The sequence below is a fragment of the Lates calcarifer genome, linkage group LG6 (assembly GCF_001640805.2).
Source record: "Lates calcarifer isolate ASB-BC8 linkage group LG6, TLL_Latcal_v3, whole genome shotgun sequence".
Taxonomy (NCBI): domain Eukaryota; kingdom Metazoa; phylum Chordata; class Actinopteri; family Centropomidae; genus Lates; species Lates calcarifer.
The window spans coordinates 13,603,689-13,616,114 of NC_066838.1; the positions used below are offsets into that span (position 1 = coordinate 13,603,689).

The 12,426-nt window shown below is 40.5% G+C and overlaps 1 protein-coding gene and 1 long non-coding RNA gene across 2 annotated transcripts; both read left to right on the forward strand.

Annotated features, from left to right (window-relative positions):
• The first annotated feature begins 280 nt into the window (after positions 1 to 280).
• Positions 281 to 6,777, forward strand: LOC108876550 (proliferation-associated protein 2G4). The gene is made up of 13 exons (XM_018666149.2): positions 281 to 490; positions 2,267 to 2,395; positions 2,477 to 2,582; positions 2,696 to 2,765; positions 2,932 to 3,024; positions 3,115 to 3,178; positions 3,289 to 3,367; positions 3,450 to 3,528; positions 3,614 to 3,747; positions 3,872 to 3,966; positions 5,202 to 5,329; positions 5,512 to 5,565; positions 5,656 to 6,777. The coding sequence occupies exons 1-13, from the start codon at positions 403 to 405 to the stop codon at positions 5,713 to 5,715; spliced, it is 1,179 nt and encodes a 392-aa protein (XP_018521665.1). The 5' UTR covers positions 281 to 402; the 3' UTR covers positions 5,716 to 6,777.
• Positions 6,778 to 7,526: 749 nt separating this feature from the next.
• LOC108876377 (uncharacterized) lies at positions 7,527 to 8,760 on the forward strand. The gene is made up of 4 exons (XR_001959981.2): positions 7,527 to 7,617; positions 7,716 to 7,742; positions 7,969 to 7,991; positions 8,434 to 8,760. It is a non-coding gene; the product is annotated as an uncharacterized LOC108876377 (long non-coding RNA).
• Positions 8,761 to 12,426: the final 3,666 nt, after the last annotated feature.

Sequence of the window (12,426 nt, forward strand, 5' to 3'; positions counted from 1 at the left end):
ATTTTACAAGGGACAAGTCAGCTAAACCTCTTCAGCCTCTTTAGATATGGAGCTTTGATGCATTTCTTTGGTATCTATGATAGTAAAGTGAGCATTTTTGCGATTAAGTAGAGCTAATTACATCAGACATTTTTCTCTGTATTCTGACAGTTTACGGACAGAACAAGTAATTGATTAATGGAGAAAATAATCGCAGCTCTACAGTCAACGCATAAACGCCAGGCCATGAACTATCTTGACTTTGGAGTGTGTCTTTGGCAGCAGGCGGGATCTAGTGAGCGTAGGCTGCCGGTGGAAGTCGGGCGGGCCGGTGCAGAGAGCAGCGTGGTCCATCCTGTGACTGACTGACACCCGCCGGGAGGAAAAAAAAAGTTACTCTGAGTTCGCGGACACACTGCCAACATGTCTGGAGACGACGAGACTCAGGAGCAGACCATCGCCGATGACTTGGTGGTCACCAAGTACAAGATGGGGGCCGAGATTGCGAATCGTAAGTGAAACGCGGCGTTAATGAGCCGTTTTGACTCAACCGTCCGTAAGTATGAGGATCCGTCCAGTGTTAGCTAGCAGTGTCAGCTAGTCATACCCAGCAGCAGCTGCTGTGCCATGTGCCGCAGCAGTAGCAGCCACAGGTCATTACTAGAAAGCGGGCCTTTGTGTAAAACAAAGAAAACACGGCTTTTGTAAATAAGTGGAAAGAGCTTTTATTTGTAGTAGTCTGTATTTGTGTAACGCCATGTAACTGTCACATTAGCCCGGTGTGCTAGGTGGCTATGTGGCTGAGCTACCTTACTAGCAAGCGTTAGCTAGCTGTAACTGCTAACGTAACAGATAACAATGACAAGTACAAAATTGAATGACAATGTGTGGTTGTTCTGAACAGTGTATCCGACATTTAAACGTATATATTCACCTAATTCAAACCCAGACTAGTATAATTGTCATGTAAGAGCCTTGATTGAGGAGCTGGTTGTAATTTAAGATCTTAATTAGAGTAAGCAGATGCCAGTCATCACACGCAGTGCTCTGTTATGTAAAATTATTTCAGAAATTATTTATTTATTTTACTTGCAACAATGAAACAAAATCACTAACTCAGTATAAAGTTACTAACATGAATTCTAAACTTAACATGCTGTTATTAGTCGTGGTTGAAGCCAATATATTATGCAATATATCATTAGCAGGGCCACATGTATGCACTCAGTATCTTTGGAATGATGTCATAATTAGGGTTTGTTTTAGTATAAATATATGTAATCTACATATGACAAATCCAAGAACATAAAGAGTCCATGTTTGCATATTAATGTCATAATTTCTGCATTTATAAACATCATTTAACTGTAATTCAACCATCAAAGCATACTTTTTCACCTGTGCCCACCTTCACGCTCACATGTCACACTCACTCACACCTGTCATTTGCCTAGTTCTGCACAGTCATAGTACAGTATGATATAATGATGTCATAATTCATCTGACTCGGGCTGGAGACTGAACAGCTGACCATCCTGCCATGAAAAGTTTAAATACGTATTAAGCCAATACTTTATGTATTTAATTTGAACTAAATTGAATCTCAGGTAGTGTATCAGTGGGAATCAGTTCACCAGCTGCTTCAGAATATCTAGATATAAGTTATCCTAATCTTTCAAAAATAACTAATGTGCAGCTGATGTTAGTTTTTGTTACTGATGAAGTTATTGATAATTTGATTATCTTTTATTTGACCCTTCGACCTATAAAACATAAGAAAACTGTGCAAATGCCCATCACTATATATTACAGCACAAGATGAGGTCATCAAAAATCCAGTGATTGGTCGTGTTTGGCTCCTTGCCATTGCGTGTACTCCTTCCATATTATGACAGATTCTATGCTGTAGTGGTACTTCACATAAATGACTGTGTCCTTGTGGTTTTGTATTATTGCATACCACAGCTGACCTACTTAAGCCATCTAATTTGCTACCAGCATTATGCTATTTCAAGCTAATTTACAGCTGTCACACAGTCTGTCAAATGTTCAGTTTCCAGCTAACATCAGCTTAATCTAAATGAAATGAGTTGTCATTTGCTGCCAGCACCCATAAGTCATTGATTAAACCTTGAACAGTGAACAAGAGTCATTGTTGATGTTAATGTTGACCAAATTATCCTATCAACACAAAGCAGATCAATCGATAATGAAAATAATCATTAGCTGCAGGCTAAAACTGACCATTTTAAACGTATCACGGCTCTTTGCATCTCTTGTCCTGCAGAGACTCTGAAGACGGTAGTTGCGGCAGCTACGGCTGGAGTCTCTGTACTCAGCCTGTGTGAAAAGGGCGATGCCTTCATCATGGCAGAGACCGGCAAAATCTTCAAGAAGGAAAAAGACATGAAGAAAGGTAGGTCTTGGGTTACATTTCGTTCAGCATCATCGGTGTCTCTGACTCAGCGCTCACTCATTCACTCTCTTTCTTTCTCAGGTATCGCTTTTCCTACTTGTGTGTCAGTTAACAACTGTGTATGCCATTGCTCCCCTCTGAAGAGCGACCCTGACATCATACTGAAGGATGGGGACCTTGTCAAGATGTAAGCCACTGAATTTCTACCTGTCCACTCACTAGTGCGCTAGATACAGTTTATATTTAATTTTCAGTGCACGCACACATTATCTCACGGTTTCCTGTTGTGTTTTTGTGCAGCGATCTGGGTGTCCATGTTGATGGCTTCATCTCAAATGTGGCTCACAGCTTCATTGTTGGAGTGACCAAGGTACGTCACTGTTTGAATAAATGACACTTGGGCTGTAGAGCTTAATTGTATATTCTCAATAGTCCTGAATTGTGATTTACCTGACCACCACTGATACTGACAGTCACCACCATTAACACCTTATAGTACTTTGTTCTTCTCTGACTTGCCTCCTGTGCTACTTCAGGACAACCCGCTGACAGGGAGGAAAGCTGACGTTATCAAAGCAGCTCACCTCTGTGCTGAGGCGGCCTTGCGTCTTGTCAAGCCAGGAAACCAGGTAAAACTCTCCCACCGTGACCGCTGATTGGGCCAACGACATCACTGCTCACGCCTCATCGAATAATCATAACCGTGTCTCCTCTATTAGAACACACAGGTCACAGAAGCCTGGAACAAGATCGCAAAGTCATTCAAGTGCTCTCCTATCGAAGGTGGGTGTTTGCAAACATTTGGCACCTTCAAGCTCCGTGATCCAGACGATACACATTTGCCGAATGTAATTTGACACGCTTGACTCAGTTTATTCCTCCTATGTGAACAGGCATGCTGTCCCATCAGCTCAAACAGCATGTGATTGATGGGGAGAAAACCATCATCCAAAACCCAACGGACCAGCAAAAGTGAGTTCATTCAGCAAGTGCTTATTATCACCGACCCTGATGAGTGTTCTCTTTAACCAATGGGTGACCCTTGTTTTTGTAGAAAGGACCACGAGAAGGCTGAGTTTGAGGTGCATGAGGTATATGCAGTGGATGTGCTTATCAGCACTGGAGAGGGGAAGGTGAGAGGAAATTTGATTCCCGCTGAATTTTTAAACTTTGATAAAGACGAGGATTTAAAAATATGTGCTCTGTTTTGCGACTCAGGCAAAGGATGGAGGTCAGAGGACCACCGTTTACAAACGAGACCCCAACAAGGTGTATGGCTTGAAGATGAAGACATCTCGGACATTCTTCAGTGAGATGGAGAGACGCTTTGATACGATGCCTTTCACTCTGAGGTAGCGTCTTTCATCTTCAGATCGGATATTTTAATCTTTTTTCCTTTTCATTTTTATCTTTGATAAAATAATCTCCCAAGTGTCACACCCTCATTTCTCCTTTCTTCTTTCTTTGTGTCCTCAGAGCATTTGAGGATGAAGGCAAGGCCAGGTTGGGCGTGGTGGAGTGTGCCAAACATGAGCTGCTGCAGCCATTCAATGTGTTGCATGAGAAAGAGGGTGAGTGGAACAATAAGGGGTGTAATTTAAGGGCTTTGGCGAGCATTAAAGTTGTTTCAAGTTTGTTTTCATGTGAACAAAACGTGTGGTCTGAAAGTTTCTCACAGTTGCTGAAAGACTGTAGAAAATGTCACAGTACAGGTAGTGCTGGTAAAATTACTCATTTTTGATCTAGGAAATTTAATTACCACTAAGTCTTATGGCTGTACCAGCTACTAACAGGCCGTGCATGCAATAAATGCCTTGGTTGAAAGAAGAAAAGGATACAGGTTTCAATGTAATCCCAGCAAGCTTGACTAATTTTCCACTGTGGCCTTGCTTCCTCCCCTGCAGTGTCTTTCACTCGACTGCGTGGTCAGGCCAACCTCACATGTCTGCTCCGCACTCTTCTTGTCACTGTAACAAATGTACACAGGGCTTGGGTAGTTTCAGTGCATGTACGTTAACAGATGTATATGCACAGACACCAAAATAATTAGAACCAAAATACTTCAGAGCTATGAGGGCGTATCATTCACTGTCTATCACTGACAAATGCCAGCCTGTCTGACAAAAATATGGCACCAAGTCAGTAACAGGATATGTCAATTTTATCTGTAACAGAAGACCTACCTCAGTAATAATATAAGATTTCCACCTTATTTTCTTCAATTTATTGTTCTGTCCAAAAATGTAAAAAAAAGTGTAAAATGTCTTCAGTTTCCATTAGCCCAATCTGACTTCTTTAGGTGTCTTGTTTTGCCTAGTGACCAGTCTAAACCCCAGCAGAACTGTTTATTACCAGGTATAACCAAAAAAAAAAAGCCTCACACTTGAGAAGCTGAAACCAGCAAATGTCTAGAATTTTTGCCTAAGCCCAAAATTTGAGACCTTGCTGACTGTATGCACTGTAAGCATGCCAACTGTGCCTGCACTAGAAAAGTAAACTGGACGCTTTAGGTATATGCTGTATATTTCCCTTCCCCATTTCACGGTCCTGTTCTTGTTAAGCAGTCACATACACTGTAAATGGCCGACCAAGGCCACCTTCTTGCTGTCAGAGGGCGTCCTATAAGCATTAAAACTCACTGATGTGTTGCTCAAACTGGACTTCTGGGTTGTCCTCTCACATGCATTCTAATCAGTTAATTAATGGCACTTGAATGGCACTCGTCCTGTCAACTGAGACATTTGATGTCCATGTTGAGTGCCAAGTGGGACTATTAAATTTAACTTTGAACCCTCTCTGTCATCAGGCGAATTTGTAGCCCAGTTCAAGTTCACCGTGCTGCTCATGGCCAATGGACCTCTGCGAATCACCAACAGCCTCTTCGAGCCAGAACTCTACAAGTCTGAGCACGAGGTGGAGGACCCAGAGCTGAAGGTAAAGTGTGTCTGTTGGATGGGATGTTGTGTCCTCTGCCTGAAAAGAAAGGATCACACTAATGAGACTGCTATAGCATGCTGTTAGCTGACTTGGCATTTTCAAAGCTGTTATGTGCAAGGTCATCACAGTAAATTTTGGTGTCTTTTTTTTTTTTTTTTTTTTTTTTTCCTCCTATAAAGGCTTTGCTTCAAAGTTCAGCTAGCCGTAAGACTCAGAAGAAGAAGAAAAAGAAGGTGAGTCACAGGGCGGTGTGTTTTTATGAAATGAACAAGAATACGGGCTCCAAATGTTTCCACTAACTTCAATCTTTTTCTTTCATAAAGGCCTCAAAGACCGTTGAGAGCGCAACAGGACAGGCGATGGAGACTGAGGCTGCAGAATAGATTCTCTCTCCAAGAAACTCTGACAGACATCTGATGACCCAAAGAACAGACGTCACGAATCCTTCTGTCCCGGCTGTCTGAGGCACTTGCGGGTGTAGCCGCTGTGAATACCTCCGAATCTAACTGATGTCAGTCTGGGATGATGCTGCTCCTAAATTCTGTCACTCCACCTAAAACAACACACACGCACACTCACTCACTCACTCACTCACTCACTCACACTCACACTCACACTCACACACACACAAACACACAAACACACAAACACACACACACACACGTCGTACATCCCTAATAAATTTCACTGTCCTTGAGACAGCCTTATTCTCTTAATAGCGGGCACAGTGCTGCTGCAAGAGATGATATTTTGTGCAAGGGCATTTACTCACTGGAACATTTAACCATTCGACTTATCTTGAGCCTTTTGTCCCTTTTTTCTCCACAACCACAATAACTGTAGTGAAAGATATGGAAAATAAAAAATGAGTTTGACAGAGCGGCCAAGGATGATGAATGCACAATACTTTGTCGGTGTAATTGTGTGGCATTTCGTAGATAACTTCCTTGAGGTCATAAGCCTGAAGCCATGCCTTTTTGAAACGAGTGTTAACTTGTCGTGGGCAGAAATGTTTAACATCCCTCTTGAACCCGGTATCTTATGACATTCGCACAATTTATAATTATGACATCATTAGTCATCATTACTGTTCAGTTCAGCATAATTACCACATTTGTACTGCTCTTGCTTAAGCCTACTAGTCATTGTGTATACTTCCAGGCACCTGTACTGTAGGTTACTCAACTAACTATTTCTAAAACTGACATTGTAAGTCCAGTTGAGTAATTTAACTAGTAAAAAAAAGAAAGCAATTTCCTTTCTCAGTTGTGGATGGTGTAACTTTTGCCAAGGGTTCAGCATTTAGTCTTCTGGTGCCACCACTGAGTCTGACAGTCTGTGTTTACATAAGAATTCCATACCTGTTAGATATATGGATACTTTTGTAAAACAAATCCCACTTTCAGAGACTATTTTTGGAAACATTAAAAAGCCACCTGACATCATTTGTGTGGTTCTGTTTTTGGACTGTGTGTGTTTGTCCAGTTGTCACTGCATTTGTTACTGCATCTCATTCATCAAAATCGAATCAGGGTTGTGACAGAACATCAGGCACCTGGCTGAAAGACCGACCTTTAAAGTAATAGAAACTTCAACTTATCCTTAATATACTGTGTATGATAAAATGCCTGTAGCCTGGATTCCTGTGAATTTACTTTGTGCAAATTTTATTCCCCAACATATGGGTCTAAATGCAGTTTTCAAGCCTTTACCAGAATGACAGGAGTATCATTTTTGGAATGAAATCTGTAAGAATTAACACTTAAATTCCTCTTGGCCTAAAAGTAGTAAACTGCATACTGAATCAATTACCAGGGGCCCAAGAGGTCAGGGTCACCTGGGCCAGAGCCTCTGGGTGAAGAGACTGTTAATGTTTGAAAGTCAGAGAGCTCAGTTAGGAGAATGACCACAAGATGCATCATTTGTAGTCTCTTGTGTTGCTTTCAGTCTAGGGTTTGATGTAGAAGAGGTGGAGAGGCCTTTTGTCTTATATCACAAATCACGTGTACTGTTCATGGTAAAAAATTCTCTCTTTGAGCATAATCAGGTTATTAGGGCACGGGTGAGATCTGCTGCATACAAGTTTTTAACACCTGATCTCGAGGGAGCACAAAAGCTGCAGCAATGGTTTAATATCTCCGTGTACTTTCTTTAAACGCTTTACCGTCTATAAAACTCCATTTCCCATGTTTTACTGCGAGCCAGCCCAGGTGACGTAGAACCCCTTATAAATAAGACGTCGCTGGACTATGACGTTCTTCGTGGAGACGGTTGCTTAGCGGTCGGTACGTGGAAGAGCCGCTGTGTGTATCAGAATCCAAGTTAATCATCTTCTTTTTAAATCAATCGAGCTAATTTATAACATTTCTTTTTTTGTTTGCAGCCTTCCCTCTTCAACATGAGAGCCAAGGTGTGTTTTTAATGTCTGTGTGGTCAGATAACCACAGCTTCAAGTTGTGCTAGCATTTGCTAACTACTAAGCAGGTCGACGGGCTAAAACAGCACGTCCGTGAGCTTTCACCTTTGACTCTTGATTTCAAAAGTGTAGTCTATTTCATTTCTGTATGTATTTGAGTGTTTTATGAAATGCATAAATATGAGAAACAGTCATTTAATGCTGTTTTTTCCTTTCGCAGTGGAGAAAGAAGCGCATGCGCAGGTAAGAGTGTGTGTAGCGCATGTTTCTGAGGTCTGTATGTCTTGAAAGGTTTTTAAAAATATTGAATTTAGCCTCCTATAAGCCGTAGAATGTTATTTCAAATACGAACAAACAAACAAATATTTTTTTCCTCACAGGGTATCAAGTGTCACGTTTAGCAAAATAACTTAAATGTAACTCATCTTGAACTGGTTAATCAATCCTTTGAAAATCCATTGAAGCACTGAAAAAATGTAGTGGGTTAATAGTAAACATAAGGCTGTATCATTCTTACATCCTGTGGTATGAATTGGATATTAAATGGCATTCTTTGGTATCAAATCTAAATTTAACTTTGTGAATCCTGTAGAAACTGTACAGGCATACATAAAGTCAACCTCAAACACACTGTCTTGCACAAGTTTTTCTGTTTAAACGGCTCATTGCTGTGATCATTTTTTAGGCTGAAGCGGAAAAGGAGAAAGATGAGGCAGAGGTCTAAGTAAGCTGTCCTCTCCGCCATGGCTGTGACATCAGATGTTGTCAACAACCAGACCAGTGAGCGCAGCTAGAGACCCAGGACCCCTCCTGATGTCAAGTCTGAGGCCAGTGGCGTCCACATCAACCTGAGACAGAGCAGCAGCAGCTGATTGATGCTGGAGAGCTGATTCAAGACCTGCTGGATATCAGGCTTTTCCTCTGGGACATTCTGGACTCTTTGTTCTTAATTCCTCAACTTTTGTCATTTGCTTTGTTTATACTGTGATTAAAGGTTTTGGTTTAAAAAAAAGAATTTGCAGGCCTTGTGTGGTTTTTTTTTTTTTTTTTTTTTTTTTTTCTCACTACAAAGTGGTTTGGCTTTCTGTCATGTCCTAAAGGTTATGAGTCTAGTGGTGATTAGAAATCTAGTTTTGGTAAATGGTGCGTCTGTGTCCTCTTCCAGGTGCACTTGACCTGTAAGTGCAAAATTGTCTCCAGTGCAGTTCTTTAATAGACATACATTGTTTCTATTGCAACTAACTAGTGATACCACCTGCTATAATGAAAGAAAGAATAGTGGATTTCTTTGCTCATAGTTAAAGAAACAATTTAATCTTAGCAGCTCTTGGTTGCACATTGAGTGTGTACTGTAGGTGGCTGTAGGAGCATTTAAAAAGCAACAAAAGACTGCACTGTGGACCAAGTCTCATGCTTTAAAATGCTTCATTAATGTTGTGATCACACTGTGATGCCCAGGAGACATAAATATTGGGAGGCAAGTGTCATATTTGATTAGATCTTTAATAGAGACTTTTACACTGTAAAATGTAAATAGAGTGCTGACAAATGCAATAGTTTGACATGTCCTATTCAAGGACCCAAACGGTATCCTTGGTTGACATTATGAACCTGCTTGGCTTGCAGACACATCTGTAACGGGAAGTTGAGGGCAAATTTCTATTAAAATACATTTCAGATTCTATCCGCATCTCATGACTCGAGTGGGCGTGTGAGCACTGTAACCTTTATACTGAGCCCACTCAAGACAAACAGCTCAGTAATATATCTTGTTTTTTACCCTTGAAGGCAGTCCAATAATTCATCCAGTCCTAACCTAAGGTCAATTACAATCAGGTGGTTGCTGGAAAACTACTAAAGTGTTGTTCCCTTCTAAAATGTCATTTTCTTTTCCATTTGCAGTTATACCCAGTTATATAAGTTGAAACTGTAAAGACAATTCTGCTGCTTAAGGCATTCTGGTGATAAGAAATAACTGATGTGTCCATGCACAGTAACACCATCTGTATCTAATGTGAATTATGATCCTTTTGTTTATTCTGGTGGTATTGACTTGAACATGTGTTGGCAAAGCTTCAAGGTCCTGTCTCTTCGCACTGGCTGTAACAAATTGTAGGATGCAGTCCAGATCAAACAGATAATGTAACTTGCAAGGTGCCAACCAAACACTGCAAACTCTGCTCTGTCCCAAGCAGTGACAGCAGAAAGCAGTTTTAGAACTCTGAATATTTTAGTTTAGTTTTGCTCTTCAGGACCAAACCTTCTGTGTTGCACTTGCACCTCAGTGGCAACTGAGGAAAATCCAAATAAACTCACTCCAATTAGCTTCTGTTGAGTTTGCAAATGCAGCCACTAAAAATGTCCAGTAGATGGTGTAGTTTACACAATGAAGAAATACACAAAAAACAGACTTTACAGTGCCCACAATAGTTTTATTAAAGCTGCCTAGTATCTGTCTTAAACAATCCACAAAGTCCTATTGAAAGTATGGTTAGTGAACCTCACTCAACAAATAATATTGCATATGTATAGTGATTAGGAAATATAATACTTAAGTGTAAAAATGTTGGTTGCTGGAATGCTGAACATTTTTTGCAAAGTCATCACCATGATTAACAAGTAAGAATTTCCTTCCAGCTTTTCTTTGTTCCTTTGCAATATTAGCACTGTTGACTAAGTACTGGCAAAGCCAAACTGACATCTGACTGACATGAGGACCGACAGTTTCAACTTTGCACATTCTTTCTACATTTCTTGGCCTGTACTGTATTATTTCAACATCACAGATAAGGCTGAATATCCCGTGACTGCTACTTCTGCTTCTCCTTGCTTTAGTTTTTTCACTGGGATGTGATGATGCTGAAATTTGTTTGTTCCATTTTGCTTAACATGTTAACCAGTGTGGGTTTTAGATGCAAGCCACAGTTTGTATGATTTTACTGCAGAGAATGAAACTGTCTGTCTGTCTGTCTGTCTGTACTGGTTCACGGTGAGTTGATGGATTACTTTTAAATCACCAGGCAATGCACAAATTCCATCTCAGTTGTAGACAATACAGCCATCACATTTGGGGGAAAATGCTGTGCTTGTAATATTTATCAAAATGTTGACAGTAGCTTGAACAATATATGAGAGGGCCAGAAATGGGATGCCACTTATTTTCTTTCTTGCAGAAACATCAATATACAACAGTGTCTGTGGAGATCCTCAGTCATCCAGGAGATATGAAAGAGGGGAGGGAACCAGGGGCAACTGGACTTGGTTGTAGATATGCTAGAACATCAAGTGACTGGTACCAAAATAGTTCTGTTTGTGAAGTGAAGAAGTCATATCAGTTCAGTGCTGAACTGTGAAGTAAATTGTCACATGCCTGTTTTGTTGACATAGCAAACCTCCAAACCAGTATGACTTTTCGTCTCTCTTGTTTGTAAGTGACTGTGTGTGTTCATAGAAAATATTAATCCAAGAAAGGTTGAATCAAGGGGAAGGGGCTTCTTCAGATCTGACTGACTGGTGGGGAGACCCAGGTATTTACCCTCTGTGGGCTCATTATCAAGGCCACTGGTGTCACTTGGTTCATTAGTTATCTTGACTAATTGTTGTGTCCAATTAGAGCTCTTGGAGTCACGCGAGGCTAATTGTGAATGGTTATTATTAGAATTTATATGAAACAGAACAACTCAGGAGCACTAACGACCCAAGTGACACCAATAGCCTTGATAATGAGCCAACAGAAGTTAAATACCTGGGACTGTGCACAGCTAGTCAGAACTGAGGAGGCCTCTTGGATGAGAGGTGAAATGCCCTTCAACCGAGTTCAGTCGCCCTTGAGTCAACCTTTCTTGGATCAATATTTTTTATGAACACAGTCACTTTCAAACAAGAAAGATGAAATGTAATACCAGTTTGGAGGTTTGCTCTGTCAACAAAGCAGACATGTGACATGATAATTTGCAATTCAACACTGAACTGATGTGACTTCTTTACCTCGCAAACACAACAATTTTGGTGCCAGTCATAGGATGTTCTTCCTTTCAATAACTGTCAAAACAATCAGGAGAGTCTTGTTATCATTATTTCTGACGGATGAAATTCTGAGATATAGGCCTAACATAATCCCATTTAAATATAGGCCTAATACACTGTCTTTCAAAAACAATATAAAAACACCTGAACTGCCTGGACATGTACAATAAAGTTCCACATGCTGTAGTAAAAATTGTAAAAAGAAGGACACATTCTTAATAAAAACACAGGAATACCCTATGTACTGTAACTTGCACGCCAACATTAAGTATTTATAAAGTGAGTTGTGTAGAAAGAATGGTTAAATGGATGTAAGAACAGATGTGTAAGCGTAGAGCAATGAACATTTTCTGTATTTGGTTTCTATGCACATTCGTTTTTTTTATGGAGGCTAATTGCTCTATTGTGTATTCTAAGAATAACCTAGTGGGACCTGGTTACTGTTGCTTGACTGGCTGCATGTTCTTCATCTGTTTACACAGAGGATCATCAAGCCTTTCACCCTCTGAGCAAATACAGATGAGTGGCGGTATCCTGGCAACCGAAGAGCAATTACAACCTGGTCTGTCTTAGTTGCCAAGTGTAACTGTAACTGTAAGAGTGTATAGACTGGATGTGAGAACTATATTTGAAAAACCTCAAGTCAAAAAGA